Raw genomic sequence first — 19,255 nt, forward strand, 5'->3', positions numbered from 1 at the left:
CATTTTATTAAAAAACAAAAGCTACTCATGAACCACCAAAGAACAGAAACCTGCAGTTTGAAAACACTGCTGAAGGGTATATCCATGAGGATAATGAGAGGGCAAAGATGGGCACATTTTCAATTTTACTAAATATTCCAAATGTCTTTCCAAATCATTGTATCAATTTACATCCCCACACAGCATGCTGGAGTGCCTGTTGCTTCCAGTCCTCACCATATTTGGAATTGTCAATCGTTTTTTGTTTTTGCCAGTCTGATGAAATAGTATCTCATTGTCTTTTTAATTTGCTCATCTCTGAGCTAGAGATTCTAGCCAGTGCAGGAAGACAAGATAGAGTGCCATTCAGACTATTGAAGTGACTTTTTATTGACTATTGGTTTTCTTCTTTTGCATATTTCCTCTTTATGCCTTTGTCCAATCAGGTTGGTTTGTCATTTTTTCTTATTGTAAGAGTTATTGATATATTTTTTAATACTGTTCTTTTCTTGATAATATACATTGCATTTAGAATCTTCTCCCAATTTGTTGACCACTCCTTCCCTCAATTTTTTATTATTTCTTTTGTCCATGAAGGTTTTAATTTATATCATTGTGAAATTTATCAGTCTTTTACCTTACTGTTTATCCTTTTGGAGTCTTATTTAAGGAATTCTTACCCCTGAGTTCATAAGTACTCTACAGCAGTTTATTGCAGAAGTTACAAAATTCTTTGTTGTTTTAATTTAGCTCTTTAATTCACCTGGATAATATTTTTGTGTATATGATATAGGGATCTAGTTTCATTATTTTCCCATACAATCATTTGTCCCAGTACCACATTTTTAATAATTCATCCATTTCCCACCTCTGTCTTCTGACACAGGGAAGGTGTTTGTGAACTCTTAATCCCGTTGCATTGGCTTGTCTATCCTTCAGCCAGTTCCGTACTGTCTCAATGACTGTAGCTTTATAGTAACTACTGATATTTGATAGGATGAGTGCACCTTTTTAAATTCTTAAAATTCTTCACAATTATTCTAGCTATTTTTGGCCTTTTGCACTTCCATTTAAGTTTTAGGATCAGCTTATCAAGTTCCAGAAAAAACCCATGCTGGGACTTTTATTTGAATTGTATTGAATTTATAAATTAATTAAGCACCTTTATTCATAATAGCCTAAAACTGGAAATTACCCAAATGTCTATCAATAGGATAAGGGATAAACTGTGATTTATTTATATTCTGGAATATTACTCATCAATAAAAAGGAACAAACTACTAACACATATAACAGTGTGGATAAATCTCAAAAACATTCTAAGTGAAAGAAACCTTATACAAAAGAATATATACTGTATGATTCCATTTATTTCAAGTTCTAGAATAGAGAGGGCTAAACGAGGGTGAAAAAATCAGAATTGTGGGTACTTTTGAGAGATTGGGTGGGAACTGACTGAAAGGAGACATGAGAGAACTTTCTGTAGTTGTGGTATTGTTATATATCTTGATAGGAGATTGGTTATCATAAGTACATTTTCAAAATTCATGGTACACTTACACAAAATTGAATGTACACTTAATATTTGTACATTGCATTATATGTACATTTTGTCTCAAAAGAAAAAATTATAAAGAAGTATTGAACTCTAGCTAATGATATTCCCACTGAATATTTAGGGGACTCATACTGCAGTTTACATGCATCAGAATAAAAAAATGATATGGATTGATGAATGGATAGAAAGATGGATGGGGTGCCTGACTGGCTCACTAGAGCATGCAACTCTTGATCTTGGGATTGTGAGTTCAAGCCCCATGTTAGGTGTAGAGATTATTTAAAATTTTTTTTAAATAATAAAAAAGAAAGATGGATAGATGCATATGGTAAAATGTTATGGTAGAGTGGTAGATATATGAATGTTCACTAAAAAATTCTTTCAACTTTGCTCTATATTTGAAAGTTTTAGTAATAAGATATTGGACTCTTACAGATGAATAGAATAAAAACAAATAAGCTAATTAAAAAATGGACAAAGGACTTAAGTAGACATCTCCCTAAAGAAGACGTACAAGTGGCCAAGAAGCCCGTGAAAAGGATGTTCACATTACTAATCATCAGGGATATGCAAATCCAAACCACAATGAGTTGCTATCTGACACCTGTTAGGATGGCTCTATCAAAACAACAACAAAGGATAAATATTAGCAAGGATGTGGAGAAATTGGAACCCTTACATGCTGTTGGTGGGAATATAAAATGGTGCAGTCTTTATGGAAAACGGTATAAAGGTTCCTTAAAAAATTAAAAATAGAACTACCCTATGATCCAGCAGTTTCACCTCTGGGTACATATTCAAAAGAATTGAAATCAGGATCTCATAGAGTATTCACATTCCCATGTTCATTATTCACAATAGGCAAGATGTGGAAGCAACTCGTGTCCATTGACAGATGAATGGGTAAAGAAAATGTGGTATAAGTATAGAATGGAATATTATCCAGCCTTTAAAAAGAAGGAAATCCTGCCATGTGCAACAACGTGGGTGAACCTTGAGGGCATTATGCCAAGAGAAAGAAGCCAGTTACAGAGAAGGACAGATACTGCATGATTCCACTTTACATGAGGTATCTAGTCAAACTCATAGAAACAGGGGTAGAAGGGTGGTTGCCAGCAACTGGGGTATGGGAATGAGAGTTGCTCTTCAACAGGTATAAAGTTTCAGTTATGCAAGATAAATAAGTTCTAGAGATCTGGTCAACATTGTGCCTATCTTTAACTGTATTGTACACTCAAAAAATTAATATGGTAGATCACATATATTAAGTGTTCTTATCACAGTCAAAAAATAAAATACTGGGAAAAATGTATCAATAGGATTTTTTTTATCTAGCAGCTATTTACAATGGAAATGAAGGTTAAAAGCATTAATTTATTTTTTGACTTGCTCTGGGGGCTCTTTAGAGGAGTTTATTTAAGTCAGACTGATTATACTACTAAATAACATGTAGAGAGATCTGTCTAGATTTTCAGGGAGGCTTATTTTAATTGAGCCCCTTAGACCATATATAACATATGTGCTAGTATAAATGTGAGTAGTTAAACTTAATTTTCATATAAGCCTTTTATATGGTTTACAAATAAGGATAAAAGTGGATCATCTGCTTTAAAAAGAAAAAGGAATGTCCTTGATATGTTGAGATTCCAGAATCAGAGACTCCAATAATTCCTTAGGGTCTACCCTTTATTTTAATAATTAGTTTGAGGGCAAGCCAGACCAACTTTTATTAACATTTTTTCCTTAGAGTGGGATAGTTTTCATCTCTTTCCTGCCAGCATGCTTTCATCAGTTTAACTTTGTGGTCAACAACTCCATTTTAGGCACAATTCTCAGATATATAAGAAATAATTTCCAATTAAGATAATATTCTTCCAGCTATTCCTCTTATGGGTGTTGTTGTTACTATTTGAGTTCCAAGCATGAGTGATTATCTCTCTTCCTTAACTTGGCAGTGTCTTGGGGTAATGGAAAGAGGGGCACAGGGATGGAAATGAAATTTGAAATCTGTGATTCTTTTGGCAAGCTCTTTCTCTCAATGCTGCGATCTCATTTAGCACCTCTGAGAATATTGCCTTCGCAGTATGGGCATGCTGGCAAAACACAACACAACATTATGTAAAATTTAGCTAGTGTATGGTAGGGAGGTGTTTAAGTCAGTCACTTTGTAGATTCCTTGTAAGTTTCATTGGTAAATGAAAATATGATTTGTGTTGAACAATAGTGAACTATGTTAATATCAGGAACATTCTATATTTACTGAGAACATATTAGGAAATAAAGGCTACCTTTCTCGTGCCTTTAATTGCTTTCTGTCTCGTAGAGCTGACGGGCTTTGCCTGATCTCAGCACCCACGTTATTGTTTCAGGTCCCGTGGGAATGGCTGCTGCCGCTGCAGTGGCAACAGGAAAGAAGCGGAAACGGCCTCACGTGTTTGAGTCTAATCCATCTATCCGGAAGAGACAGCAAACACGCCTGCTTCGGTGAGGGCTCCCTTCTCCGTGCTGTTGCTGTTCCTCCAGCACTTCGTGGTGTGACAGGCATTACTAGGTGCACCGAGGATACCGTCGGAGTCCTTGATGGCAGAATTAGACTTGAAAGTACTCCTGTGAAGTCAAACACATGAAACTAGAAAGGAAGAAAAGATGTAGAATACCACATCATTTCATTCAGAGAAAATTTCTATGCCTGCACTGTGCCAGACATTGTTCTAGGCCTTGGGAATATAACCATGAATAAAACAAATTCCCTGAAAGAGCTTATAATCCAGTGGAGGAAAAAAGAAAATAAACACATATGTAATGTGTCAAATGATGATAAGTACTATGGAAAAAAAGTGGAGTAAGGAAAAAAAGAAAAGAAAGGTTTGGGGGGGATATAGTAGTTTCTCTTTTTTTATAGGGATGGTCTGGGAAATCCTCTTTGACAGGCAACCTCTGAATGGAGACCTAAAGTAAAGGGGCATGACTAATGTCTAAAGGAAGAGCTTTTCAGGCAGAGAGAAGAGCAAGAGGAAAGTTGCACAAGTGGCATGGAATGAATGTGATAATCATGTTTGAGGAATAGCCAGGGAAAGAATGACGGGAGATAGAGTCAGAGCAGTAGTAGAGAGCCACATTATGGGGTCATTGGTCCGGTGTAACGGCTTTGACTCTTGTTCTGAGTGAGATGGGAAGTCAGTGAAGGCTTTTGACCAAAGCAGTGATATGCTCTGATATATGTTTTCAGAGAAATCATCAGGCTACCGTGTTGAGAGTAGAATTTGGATATACCAGAATGGAAGCAGGGAGAACAGTTAGGAGTTTATTGTAGTAATCCAGGTCAGAAATCACAGGATCTTAAAACCAATATCGCAGCAGCAAAGGTAGTAAGAGGTGGTCATCCTGGATGTATTTCAAAAGTCAACTCCAACATGATTAACTGATGGATTGGATGTGGGGTGTGAGAGCAAAAACAGCAGGGAAGGGGACCTCGATTTTTGGTCTGATTACTGGAAGGGTTGAGATGACACTTACTGGAAGAGAGGAGCAGGTATAGGAATGAGTGAGGGTAGGGCAGAATCAGGAATTTGGTTTTGGACACGTCAGGTCTGTGATACCTCTTAACCATTAAGTGGAGAAACAATAAGCAGTTGATACGTGAGTCTGGAATTCAAAGGAGAGATCTTGCTGAAAATGACTAAGTCTTAGATCTTGTCTAAGACTGTGAGACTGGAAGAGGTCACCTAGAGATTGAGTGCAGACTGAGGCCTGAAGCATTCTACCCTTTAGAGGTTGGAGAGATGAAAGGAATGAGCAAAGGAGTCCAAGAAGCTACCAGTGAATCAGGAGGAAAATCAAGAGAGCAATACATTAGAGGGGCGCCTGGGTGGCTCAGTCGTTAAGCGTCTGCCTTCGGCTCGGGTCGTGATCCCAGGGTCCTGGGATTGAGCCCCGCATTGGGCTCCCTGCTCTGCGGGGAAGCCTGCATCTCCCTCTCCCACTCCCTCTGCTTGTGTTCCCTCTCTCGCTATGTCTCTCTCTGTCAAATAAATAAATAAAATCTTTAAAAAAAAGGAGAGAGAGAGCAATACACTAGAAACCAAGTACAAATAGTGTTTTAAGAAGGAGGGCATGTGATCAGCTCTGTCAAATGCTGCTGGCAGGTTGAATAAGATGCAAATTGACCATTAGATTTAGCAACACGGAGGTCATGGTTGAACTTGGCAAGAGCATTTCCAATGGAGTGGTAAGGATGAAAGGATTGGGGTGTCTTCAAGAGAAAATGGGAAAAAAAGAATTGGAGAGCGTGAATATAGACCATTCCTTCAAGGAATGCTGCCAAATTTCTTGTTTGGCATATGGTCCTTTGCTGAAGAGTTTTTTCTGAAGAGTTTGTAGGTTGCACAGAAAGATTATCACGCAGGTATAATACACAGAGGACTTAATATTTGATGGTTGTACAAAATGCATTCATAGAGGGTAAGAAATTTTGTCTATAAAATATTCCAGAAGTTTTTTTCTTGTAGTGTTTTAAATATTATATCCAAAATTTCTAGGTCTTATTAGAATGTTGAATCCAGATGGAGTGCCAGTCCATGCAAATGATATGTGACAAAAGCTAGAAAATACAGTTTATTTTATAAGAGGAAGATTATAAGAAACTGAAGGAAAAACCCAAAAAGTACTGGATCGGAAGCTTTCGGCAAAGAGTTTATATGCCACCTGATAGGCAGTTCTTCTCATTTCCTTTAATGACGGGATAGGCCGGAGTAATTAGAATGTGTTATATATAGAAATGTCTTTGCTATAAGGGACATAGACGTGGTAGTACATACTTTTGGAGAAAGATGGAAAACTAGGCGTGTTCGCTCTGTTTCATCTGAATTAATTATTCACCAGTCCCTGGAGAGAGTAGACTATGTTCTCAGAAGGATTATAGAATGTAGAACTTTAAAATAATCTCCCATGATTTCAGAGGAAAAGCCCAACATTTCTGTCATCCAGTGTTGATATATTTAAAAAAGCTCTTTTACTTCTTCCTTATTTGTAAAATATTACAGGACCAAGAATTGTTGTTTATATGCAATGAAAATCTAGAAATGACATTTTTGAAGTCGTATTTCTGGATAAAACTGTCAGTGAGACATAAACAATGACATATCAGTCAAAGAAATTAGAAGCAGGTCATTTAGGCCCCCTTCATTAAGCATGGAGATGATATGATAATGTCTACAAGAAAATGTCTCAGCAGTAATCTTTATCGTTATTACAAGTTGCAGTAAGAGAAAACCCCTTTAGTGTTGCTAGGATCAGGAAGAATTAAAGTCTCCATGTTCAGCCTTGTGTCATGGCTGTGCCTGATGCAAACTTGTAGCCGACCCTTGTATCAGTGGGCTAGTCATTGATCTTTAGGACAAAGGTATGCACATATTTCTGCTGAACAGGATATTCAAACTCACACTCCCCTTTTCACATTTTGGGTACAACAACGTATCTAATCAGAATAAATTGTCTCAAGTCAAAGTAAATTTTGTTTCCTTGTCACTGTCATTTCTCTCTTCTTTAACTGTTTTTATTCTCTTTTCATTCTCTAATTCAGGAAACTTCGAGCCACATTAGATGAATATACTACTCGAGTGGGACAGCAAGCTATTGTCCTCTGTATCTCCCCCTCTAAACCCAACCCTGTCTTTAAAGTGTTTGGTGCAGCACCTTTGGAGAATGTGGTAAGAAAACTCAGCTGTGTCCTCAGATACTCAACTCTTGCTTTCTGTGGGTTGTTGGTTGTTCTTTTGATCCTCTGTCTAGTACAATAGCTTTTACTTCTCTCCTCCCCTCATCTGGGGGTGGGAGTGGGACTGGTTTTCAAACCATTTTATGTAGATCAAAATAAAAAGGATTATTTCTGTTTGTACTTACTATAACAACATATTCTACCCAGGGGGGGGAAGATGGTGTTACGTTTCTTAAGAAACCACCACCACAGGATCTTGTTGGTTTTTTTTTTTTAATTTAAAGTTATTTATTTATTTATTTATTTATTTATTTATTTATTTATTTATTTATTTATTTTGAGAGAGAGAGAGAGAGACAGAGTGAGTGAGAGAGAGAGAATACGAGCAGGGTGAGGGGCAGAGAGAGAAGCAGACTCCCTGCTGAGCAGGGAGCCCAATGTGGGGCTTGGTCCCGGGACTCTGGGATCATGACCTGAGCAAAAGGCAGACGCTTAACCCAGTGAGCCACCCAGGTGCCCCAACGATTTTGTAAGAAAATTACTGATTTATGTCAGAAACAAAATGTGAGATAATTCTAAGATGTAAACTTCGTGAGGCAAACCTCAGGAAGCATTTTACTGCTTGCTGGTATTTGAGTTCCATATTTAAAATCACTTGCATTTCTTTGAAGAATTTATTTGACACTGTGCTTCAATTTTGAAATATAGTTGAATATTTTGATTGCCTAACTATCTGTAGCTAAGTTTATAAAGATAGTATTTTACCTTTGTATACTTATACTAAGTGAACTACTCTTTCTCTGGTGGAAATAACTTTGAATCGTTAGTAGAATAATGGTCTGTCCAGATTTAGATTGCATTTTGTTTTTATTAGGATGACGTTTATTAGCTAAAGGGACATTTATTGGATTTCTCACATATCGAATGTAGACATTTCAGGAGTTTAGAACTGATTAGTAAGCAATTGAAATTTTGTTTGTTTTATTGTGTGTGTGTTTTTTTTCACATACAAATGTTGTTCTTTTTCAACATTTTTGAGTTTTGTTTTGAGTTGTGCCAAAAATTCCTGAGGCCCTAGATTTAGGGTGCATATTAGGACCTTTCCTTAGAAGAATATGGTAGAAGATTTTTAGATCAAAATGGTGCCTGACAAGCTGTCCTTAGTGTCATGATGTTCACCAACATGAAATCTGGGCATGTCTTCTTTTTTTCAGTATCAAAAATTTAAAATAATTTTACTACTAATCGTAATATGATCTGTGAAAAAGACTCATCCAGAAGACTCAGAAAAATACCTCTGAAAATTGCTCACTGAAAAGAGGGGTGCCTGGCTGGCTCAGCCAGTGGAGCATGTGACTCTTGATCTTGGAGTTGTAAGTTTGAGCCCCATGTTGGGTATAGAGATTACTTAAAACAAAATCTTTTAAAAAAAACAAAAACAAAAAGAAAGTTTGGAAAACTCCTGGAGTCTTCCATACATTATAAAAAGAAACAAACAGTCATATGACAGACTAGACAGAAAAAACAGTATTTTCTTCATTGACTGACATTTGATAAATACAGGCTGAAGAATAAATACCAGTAGAATTAGAAGCAGAATATGTCTTCCAAAACATTAAAGAGGGAAAAAACAAGTCTGTATAAAAGATTTAAAAAGGAAAACACAAAATATAGAACAAAGTAATAAAGTGAAGCCAATTAATTCTGTTATAAATCATAAATATAAATGGATTAACTCCTTTGAGAACGACAAAGATTTTCTTTCAGAGTGGAACAACAATAATCCAAACCAAAACCCAACTGTATTTAATTTATGTGACATACGGTGACTCACAAATGTTCAAAGTAGCTGCAAATGATACCATTAAGAAAGTGAAAAGGCAGTTCACAGAATGGGAGAAAATATTTGCAAATCATACATCTGACAAATAACTTGAATCCATATAAAGAACTCTTAGAACTGAACAATAAAAAGACAACCCAGTTTTATTTATTTATTTAGAGTGCGCATGTGCAGCAGCCGGGCGGGGGTGGTGGCGGGCAGAGGGAGATAGAGAATCTCAAGCGGGCTACACACCTAGTGTGGAGCCCCATGCAGGGCTCGATCTCACCACCCTGAGATCACAACCCAAACTGAAATCAAGAGTTGGACACTTAACTGGCTGAGCCACCCAGGCACCCCAAGCCCAGTTTTAAAATGGCAAAGAATCTGTCACTGTTTGCATATGACATACTACTATACTTAGAACACCCTGAAGACTCCACCAAAAGTCTGTTTGAACTGATAAATGAATTCAGTAAAGTTGCAGGATACAAAATTAATATACAGAAATCTGTTGCATTTTTATACATTAATAATGAAGTAAATTCTGCTTCTGAAACCAATATTGCACTGTATGTTAACTAATTTGAATTTAAATAAAAATTTGAAGAAAAAATAATGAAGTAGCATAAAGAGAAATTAAGAAAACAATTCCATTTACAATTGCACCAAAAAGAATAAAATACTTAGGAATAAACTGAACCAAGGTGGTGAAAGACTGTACTCTGAAAAAAAATATACAATGATGGAAGAAATTGATGACAGCACAAATGGAAAGATATTTTACGCTCATAGATTGGAAGAATTAATATCATTAAAATGTCCATACTACCCAAAGCAATCTACAGATTCAGTGCAATCCCAGTCGAAATACCAATAGCATTTTCAAAGAAGCAGAACAAATAATCCTAAGATTTGTATGGAACCATAAAAGACCTCAAACAGCCAAAGCATTCTTGAGAAAGAATACAGCAGGAGGTATCACAATCCCAGATTTACATGGTTTTAATAATCAAGACGGTATAGTACTAGCACAAAAACAGGCACATAGATCAATAGAACATAATAGAAAGCCCAAAAATAAACCCACCATTATATGGTCAATTAATCAGTGACCATGGAGGCAAGAATATATAATGGGGGAAAGATAGTCTCTTCAAAAAATGGTGTTAGGAAAACTGGACCACTTTCTTACACCATACACAAAAATAAATTCAAAATGGATTAAAGACCTAAATGTGAGACCTGAAACCATAAAACTCTTAGAAGAAAACATAGGCAGTGATCTCTTGTACATTGGCCTCAGCAAGATATTTATGGACATGTCTCCTCAGGCAAGGGAAAAAAAAGCAAAAATAAATTATTAGGACTACACCAACATAAAAAGCTTTTTGTGCAGCAAAGGAAGCCACCAACATAATGAAAAGGCAATCTACTGAATGTGAGAAGATATTTGTAAATGATACATGTGTCAAGGGGTTAATATCCAAAATATATAAAGAAGTTACACAGCTCAACACCAAAAAAAAACCCAAACAATCCAATTAAAAAATGGGCAGAGGACCTGAATAGACATTTTCCCAAAACCTACAGATGGCCAACAGACCTATGAGAAGATGCTCAGCCTCACTCATCATCAAATCATCAAATCAAAACCAGAATGAGATATCCCCTCACACGTGTCAGAATGCCTGGTATCAAAAAGAGGGGCACCTGGGTGGCTCAGTTGGTTAAACATCCGACTTGGTTTCGGCTCAGGTCATGCATGATCTCAGGATCGTGAAATCAAGCCCCACTTCGGGCTCTGTGCTCAGTGTGGAGTCTGCTTGAGATTCTTACCCCACCATACCTCCCTCCACTCGTATGCACGCTCTCTCTTTCTCTCTCTCTCTCTCTCCAAAATAAATAAATAAAACCTTAAAAAAGAAAAATAACAAGTTTTGGTGGTAATGTGGAGAAAACAGAACACTTGTGTACTGTTGGTAGAAGTGCAGCCACTGTGGAAAACAGTATGGAGGTTGTTGCTCAAAAAATTAAAAATAGAAATACCATACAATCCAGTAATTCCACTACTGGCTATTTATAGAAGATATGAAAACACTAATTTCAAAAAGATACATGTACCCCTATGTTTACTGCAGCATTATCTACAGTTGCCAAGATACGGAAGTAACCCAAGTGTCCATCCACAGAGGGATGGATAAAGAAGTGGTAGTGTGTACACACACACACACACACACACACACACACACACACAGTGGAATATTACTCAGCCATAAAAAAAAATGAAATCTTGCCATTTGTGACAACATACATAGACCCTAGAGGGTATTATGCTAAGTGACATAAGTCAGACAAAGGCAAGTATCATATGATTTCACTTACATGTGAAATCTAAAAAAACAAAACAAAGCAGAAACAGACTCTTAAAATACAGAGAACGAATTGGAGATTGCCAGAGCAGGGTGGTAGGGGATCGGCAAACGGGTGAAGGGGAGTGGGCGGTACAGGCTTCCAATTATGGAATGAATAAGTCATGGGGATGAAAGGTGCAGCATAGGGAATATACTCAATGGTATCATAATAGCATTGTGTGGTGACAATAGATATACTTGTGAGCGTAGCATACTGTATAGAGTTATCAAATCACTATGTTGTAATACCTAAAACTAATGTAAGTTGTGTTCAACTATACTTCCAAGTTTTTAAAAAATGGCAAAGAATCTGAATAGATATTTCTCCAAAGAAGATAGAGAAATGGTCAGCAAGCACATGAGCACTAACGACAGTCATTAGTTATTACGGAAATGAAAATCAAAACCAGAATGAGACCACTTCATACTTACTAGGATGATTATAATCAAAGAGGTGGACAACAATAAGTGTTGTTGAGAATATGTAGAAATTGGAACCTTCCGTACATTGCTACTGGGAATGTGAAATGATGCAGTTGCTTCAAAAAACAGTTAGATGGGGCGCCTGGATGGCTCAGTCGATTAAGTGGCTGCCTTCGGCTCAGGTCATGATCCCAGGGTCCTGGGATCGAGTCCTGCATCGGGCTCCCTGCTCGGCAGGGAGCCTGCTTCTTCCTCTCCCTCTGCCTGCCTCTCTGCCTACTTGTGCTCTCTCTCTATCTCTCTGTCAAAAAAATAAATAAAATCTTAAAAAAAAAAACAGTTTGGCAATTTCTTAAAATTTTAAAAGTAGAGTCACCACATGACCCAGCAATTCTACTCCTAGGTTTACTCAAAAGAACTGAAAACAAAACTTATACACACAATGTCCATAGCAGCAAAACTTATAGATAAAACTTACACACAATGTTCTTAGCAGCATTATTCATAATAGCCACAAAGTGGAAACAACCCAAATGTTCATCAACTGATGAATGGATAAATAAAATATGTTATTATCCATACAATGGAGTATTATTCAGCAGTAACAGGGAATGAAATACTGATTAAAAAAAAAAAAAAAAAACTACAGCATGCGGGGCTCCTGGGTAGCTCAGTGGGTTGAGCATCTGACCTCAGCTCAGGTCATGATCTCCAGGTCCTGGGATCGAGTCCCTCATCCAGCTCCCTCCTCAGCAGGGAGTATCTCTGTCTGTCTGTCTGTCTCTCTCTCTCTCTCTCTCTCTCTCTCTGCCCCCCCGCCCCTCTCCACTGATCATTCTCTCGTTCTCTCAAATAAATAAATAAAATCTTAAAAAAAAAAAAAAACTACAGCATGGATAAACCTTGAAAACATTGTGCTAGGTGAAAGAGCCCAATCACAAAAGACCACATGTTGTATGATTCCATTTATACGCAATGTCCAGAACAGGCAAACCTATGGAGTAGATTAGTCATTGCCGGGTTGGAGAGGTGGGAAGGAGGAATGGAAAGTGACAGCCAATTAGTATGGGTTTATTTTAGGGGGGATAAAAATGCTCTAAAATTAGATTATGATGATGCTTGCACAACCCTACATTTATACTTAAAAAGGTTGAATTGTACACTTTATTTTTTTTAAATGGTGAATCGTATGGTCTGATATGCTGAATAATGACCCCAAGGATATCCAGGTCTGAATCCCTGGAACCTTGTGTGTTACCTCGTATGGCAAAAAGGACTTTGCGGTGATTAGGTTAACAATCTTGAGATGGGGAGATTACCCTGGATTATCCAGGTACGCCCTACGTCTAATTACATTGTCTTTATCAAAGGGAGACAAAGGGAGATTGATAAAGTAGAAGATGGGTTGGTAGGAGTAAAAGGCTGGATGCAGGGAAGGGGTCAGGAGCCAAAGAATATAGGCTAGAAGCAACTAGACAAGGCAAGGAAATGGACTCTCCCCTAGAGCCTTCAGAAGGACCAGCCTTGCCAATAACCTTGACTTTAGCCCAGTGAAACTAAGAGAATGAATTTCTGTTGGTTTAAGGCACCAAGTTAATGATACTTGTGGCAGCCATAGGAAACTAATATGTAGGGTATGTGAATTATAATCTCAATAAAGCTGTTAAAAATCTTAAAATAATAGGCAAAGGTATGTCAGACAAATGCCTACAAAAGATAAATCATGGATCACAGCATTAATATCAGACAAAGCCAAATTCTCAAGACAAATGAGTATTAACTGAGAACCAGATGTAATTTGATATTGATACGCAGTATAAATCTATAATGAACTTTTTATGCCTCAAGTGACAGTAAAGCAAAGTGTGTAGATCAAAAAATTACAAATATAAGAAAAAATAAAACAAATGACAATGGTGGGAGGCTTTAATATCTTTGTCAGAATAAGGAAGAAAACGAAATAAGAACATAGGGATCTGAATAAAAGAATAAGGTTAATATAAAAGATATATGCTAGCATTGATACTATATAAGGAGAGAACATGCCATATTTGAAAAATTACATGAATGAATTGTAAGACTTGACCAAATATTATTATTGGGCCCCAAAGAAAATCTTAATAAATTGTAAAATGCAGAAATTATACAGACCATATGGGGTTTTTTTCCAAGGAACTACTTTAATTTTGTTTTTCAGCTAGAACTACAAATCTCTCTTTTTAAAAATTGAAACATAATTAACATGCAGTGTTACATTCGTTTCAGGTATATATTTCAATGAGTCAACAGCTCTGTACATCTCTCAGTGCTCGTCAAGGTTAAGTGTACCCCTAATCCCATTTATCTATTTCAGTCGCCCCCCCCCGCCCCAGGCTTCTGATAGCCAGGAGTTTGTTCTCTGTATTGAAGAGTCTAGTTTTTTTGTCTGTTTTTTCCTTTGTCCATTTGTTTTGTTTCTTAAATTCCACATATGAGTGAAATCATACAGTATCTGTCTTTCTCTGACTTCTTTCACTTCTCATTTTACCCTTTACATACATCCATGTTGTTGCAAAAGGCAAAATTTCGTTCTTTTTTATGGCTTAGTAATATTCCATTATATACTCCAATATTATAATATTCCATTATATATGTATGTATATGTACATATACACACACCACCTCTTCTTTATCCATCCATCTATGATGGACACTTGGGTTGCTTCCATATTTTGGCTATTGCAAGTAATGCTGTAATAAACTTAAAGGGTGCATATTTATCTTTTCAAATTAGTGTTTCCATTTTCTTTGAGTAAATACCCAATAGTGGAATTATACAGGCCATATTTTTGACCATGATACAGAACATTTTGAACTTAATATCAAAAGATAGACAGGAAAAAGTATTCAGCCACATAGAAACTTAAAAATACTTCTTAATTTGCGGACTACTTAGAAAATACAAAAGCAAAACTTAAAAGTTTCGATTTGAACTGGTACTCAAAGGAATATTCATTGCCTTAACTTTTTTAATATACAAGAAGATGGAAAAGAAACTTCTCTAATTCAAGAAGCTGGAAAGGGAATAATAAGATGAGTCTAAGAAAAAAGAGACTAAGTAAACATGGGGAAAAAATGAATTTGTGAGCAGAAAAAGTAGAATTGTTACGTTCAAGAAATGATACTATGAAAAGTCCAATGAAAAAGAAAAACTTCTAGCATGCTAGTTGAGGAAAAGGGAGAAGAAAGTCAATATATAGTCTTAGAAATTAGATGAGTCATAGTTGCAGATAAGGAAAGATTGAAACTTGTAAGAAAATGCTGTGCATTAATTCTGTTCTTACAAATTAAGAACCTCAACTAAGTGGATAATTTAGTAAGAAAATAAAATAACTAAAATATATCTGAAGCTCAGTAGAACAATAAACATGGACAAAACTGAATAAGTATATCCCTCAAAGGGGACACTGCTCTGATTATTTTGGGTGACTTCTGTTAACCTTCAAGATACAGAATATAATCTTAATATATCAGTAATGGTGTTCAGAGTGGTATTAAGTAATTAGAACCCATTGTTTATCATAATCAGTATGCAATGTATTGCCCATAATCTCTTGTTAATAACAGTTAAGGAGATGATTTAGATGTCTGACATTTATTGAGTGCTTACTATGTTCTAGGTATAGTTATAAGCACTTCGTATCATCTCATTTAATAATTTTAGTATATGTGCTGCCAAAGTGAGCACTCATTTAATAATTTTAAAACTGATACTTGCATTTTGTTCTCCTGCCTGAAGCTGTCATTAATCTTCCTTTTTGCTTTTCTAGCTGGAGGCTGCTGAGAAACTCTAGAAAAATTAAAATTCAATAGGGCTATTCATCTTTGAAATATGGATTTCAGATTCAAGATTGTCTGTTATTTTAAGAGTTTGTTGAAAGGGGATTGGATACATTACTAGGCCTTTTAATAGTTAATGTTGAATTTTTTTTTTCTATTTTTCAGGGTTCTATTTATTTTTCCATACTGTGTTTTGCCCATATTACCTTCTTGTCCACAATTGAGGTGTATAGCAAGGCACTGTAAACAAAATTAAATGGCTCACAACCAATGGGGGAAATGTTTTCAAGTTAATAACAGCAATTACAATTTATTGAGTATTTTTAATGTACCTATTTTCTGCTAAGCACTTTAAATTTATGATTTTTACTTAATCATCACAATAACCCTATGATATATATGTTATTATTTGTGCTTTACAGATGTAGAAATTTGAGGGTTGAGAGCTTAAGTATTTTGTTCAAGATCACACAGTAAGTAGCAAACTAATGATTAATATTCTTAATATATAGGGCTCTCAAAAATCAGTAAAAATAAGAACAGATGAATAACAAAGACCCAAAGATATGTTTGAATATGGATTAAATATTAGATGATATTAAGGAATTCTGATATTTTTGTAGGATGTGATCATTGTACTGTAGTTATGTATGAGAATGCCCTTATTTTTCTAAGATGCACGCTGAAGTATTTACAAGTGTCTAAATATACTCTATAATATACTCTAAGTGGGAATGCCTGGATGGCTCAGTCAGTTAAGCATCTGCCTACAATCTCAGGGTCCTGGGATCAAGCCCGGGGTCAGGCTCCCTGCTCAGAGGGGAGTCTGTGTCTCCCTCTCCCTCTGCACCCCCCCCCCGCCCCCCGCAGCTCACACGCACTCTCTCTCTCTCAAATAAATAAGTGAAATCTTTAAAAATAATAATAAAATAAAATATACTTTAAGTGGTTAGCCCAAAAAATATGGTGTATATGTGTACAGATGACCGATAATTATGCCAAAATGTTGGCAATTATTGAATCTGGGTGGTGAGGGTAGAAGCATTTATTGTTATTTACATCTTTCTGTATATTTAAGTTTTTTCATTTAAATTCATATTTTCACACACCTAATGACAAAAGAGAAGACATAAGTAGAAGGAGGAAGTACAAATGTCAAACAAAATTTTCAAAGAAATGGGAATTAAAACAGAAAGCCACTTTACACGGTTTGGGTTGGCAAACATGAAAAAGATGTACGACCTGCAGTATTGGCATATCAAACAGCCAGTTTAAATTGGTGTGATTTTTTAGAGGGCAGATTGACAACTATATAAAATGTGCCCCAAATGTACACTTTTTAACCCAGCTTCCTTTTGAAATTTTATCCTAAGGAAATAATTTGTTAAATGAGCAAAGATGTATATACAAGTGTATCAGTCACTGTACCCTTTACAGTATCTTTTAAAAATTGAGAATAACCTAAATGTTCAAAGAGAAGGGATTAGTTAGATAAATGATGGCTCATCCAGAGATGGGACTGCTACACTGCTATTAAATATGATGACATAGGTCTTTCTGTTAACATTTTCAGATGGAGATGATGTATTAAGTGAACAAAGCAAGTTAGAGAACCATACATAGTTTGGTCCTACTTTAAAAGTAAATCTGCATTTTATACATGTTTATGGAATTGTTAAATGCAGAGGATTGTTGTAATTAACATTTGTATAATATAGCAGATTATTCTCAATAATTCTGGCAATAACCTTGAGATGTAGGCATATTATTATTATTTTCATTTTGCAAGAGAATACTAGCTCAGAGAGGTTAAGTGATTTGCTCCAGATTCCCCAACTTTTTTTTAATTTAATTTTATTATGTTATGTTAATCACCATGCATTACATCATTAGTTTTTGATGTAGTGTTCCATGATTCATTGTTTGCGTATAACACCCAGTGCTCCATTCAATACGTGCCTTCCTTAATACCCATCAGATTCCCCAACTTCTGAATAGTAGAGCCACTGTTGAGATTTGGATTCATGGTGATGGAGTATTATATCTCCCAGAGGTTTGTCCAGGGTATTAAATATGGGATTTCAAATTTAATTCAATAATTCAAATTTCATTTCATTTTCTTAGTCCTTGCCTCTTTTTCTAAAAGAGGCTACCTTCCAGTTCCACAGTCCTGTGCATACTTACTGCAGATGTACTTTTATTTGTATGATTATTTGATTAACATCTATCCCCAGCTAGATTGTGAGCTCTGAGACGGGAGGGACTGGATCTACTTTGTTCTCCATTATGCTCCCAAAGTACCACACATTGCCCCTGCCACGAGTAGTTAGTTGTGAATGAGTAAAGCATCTTAAACGTTTGTCAGCACTCAGCAATGCAGATTTGGTTTCTAAGTTCTAATCCTACATTGGATCTCAACTGAGACCCTGAGATGTAAAGAACTGTGAGGTTGGCTTGTGTCATTCTTCATAGTGCTTGTCCCAGTTTGTAATTATACTTTTATTTTTATGATAATTTTTGTGTTTGTCTTCTCCACTAGATTGAAATATGCACAATAATGGGGCGCTGTGATGGATAAATTTGCTTTCCATTTTGTCCCCAGCTCTTCCTTAGTACAGTAGCTAGCATATAGGAGATGAATAATTATTTGGTTGATGGCTGGCTGGCTGGAGGAACTACTAGGTTCAGAGATCACATACGCCATGTCTATATTTGTAACATGAGGGAGTGAAGTAACCTAAAGCTAGCTGAACTCTCAGAAAGGGCCTTTGACTTTAATGTAGAATGAGATTCCCTTATTCAGAAACTCAGGGTTTCTTTAAGTTGCTCGGGATCTAGCCTCTCAGATCTAACAGATCTTTAAAGGTTTTGTTTGTTTGTTTGCTTTTTAAAGATTTTATTTATTTGTCAGAGAGAGAGAGAGCACACAAGCAGGGGAGTGGCAGGCAGAGGGAGAAGCAGGCTCTCCGCTGAGCAAGGAGCACAATGTGGGACTTGATCCTAGGACCCCGGGATCATGACCTGAGCCGAAGGCAGATGCTTAACCAACAGAGCCACCCAGGCATCCCTCTCTGCCGTTTAAAACCTATGTCTTCTTAAGCCTCAGCTTTTTAAAACAAAACAAACAACAACAACAACAAAAAACAAGTTAAAAGACCTCCGGAACTCCATTGGGTGTTTTGGCCCTTTTGAATATCCTTCTTAGTGAAGGTGCGGCTCCCACCTAAAAGGCAGCATTATTAACGTTTAGACAAGCTAATTCAATTTTGCCCATGGGTTGGTATTAACTAGAGTGGACATATATAACTAAAACCTCCACATTTGTGAAAACTGTTTTTAAGCTTTGATTTTTTTGAGTAGTTTCCCCACATTGATTTTTCCTATATGTGGCTCGATGTCCTCATGTGTAAAATAAGGATAATACCCACCTCACTGGGGAGCAGTAGAAATTAATTAAAGTTGATTATCAGCCCCCTATATATGTTTATAGAGAGCTGGCATGAAAAGCATTGGCAAATGGTAGC

At 36.3% G+C, this 19,255-nt stretch overlaps 1 protein-coding gene across 5 annotated transcripts in view; it reads left to right on the forward strand.

Annotated features, from left to right (window-relative positions):
• NRF1 (nuclear respiratory factor 1) overlaps window positions 1-19,255 on the forward strand; it is a 147,920-nt gene that overhangs the window by 54,833 nt on the left and 73,832 nt on the right. For all 5 annotated transcript variants that reach the window (XR_003516318.1, XM_027572971.2, XM_027572973.2 and 2 more), the window contains exons 3-4: window positions 3,907-4,021; window positions 7,119-7,245. Coding sequence is in view for 4 of the 5 variants with exons in the window: in XM_027572971.2 (XP_027428772.1) it covers window positions 3,907-4,021; window positions 7,119-7,245 (242 nt within the window). In the remaining variant the exon portion in view is untranslated. The remainder of the gene's footprint in view (window positions 1-3,906; window positions 4,022-7,118; window positions 7,246-19,255) is intronic.

Source organism: Zalophus californianus, chromosome 12 (assembly GCF_009762305.2).
Source record: "Zalophus californianus isolate mZalCal1 chromosome 12, mZalCal1.pri.v2, whole genome shotgun sequence".
Taxonomy (NCBI): domain Eukaryota; kingdom Metazoa; phylum Chordata; class Mammalia; order Carnivora; family Otariidae; genus Zalophus; species Zalophus californianus.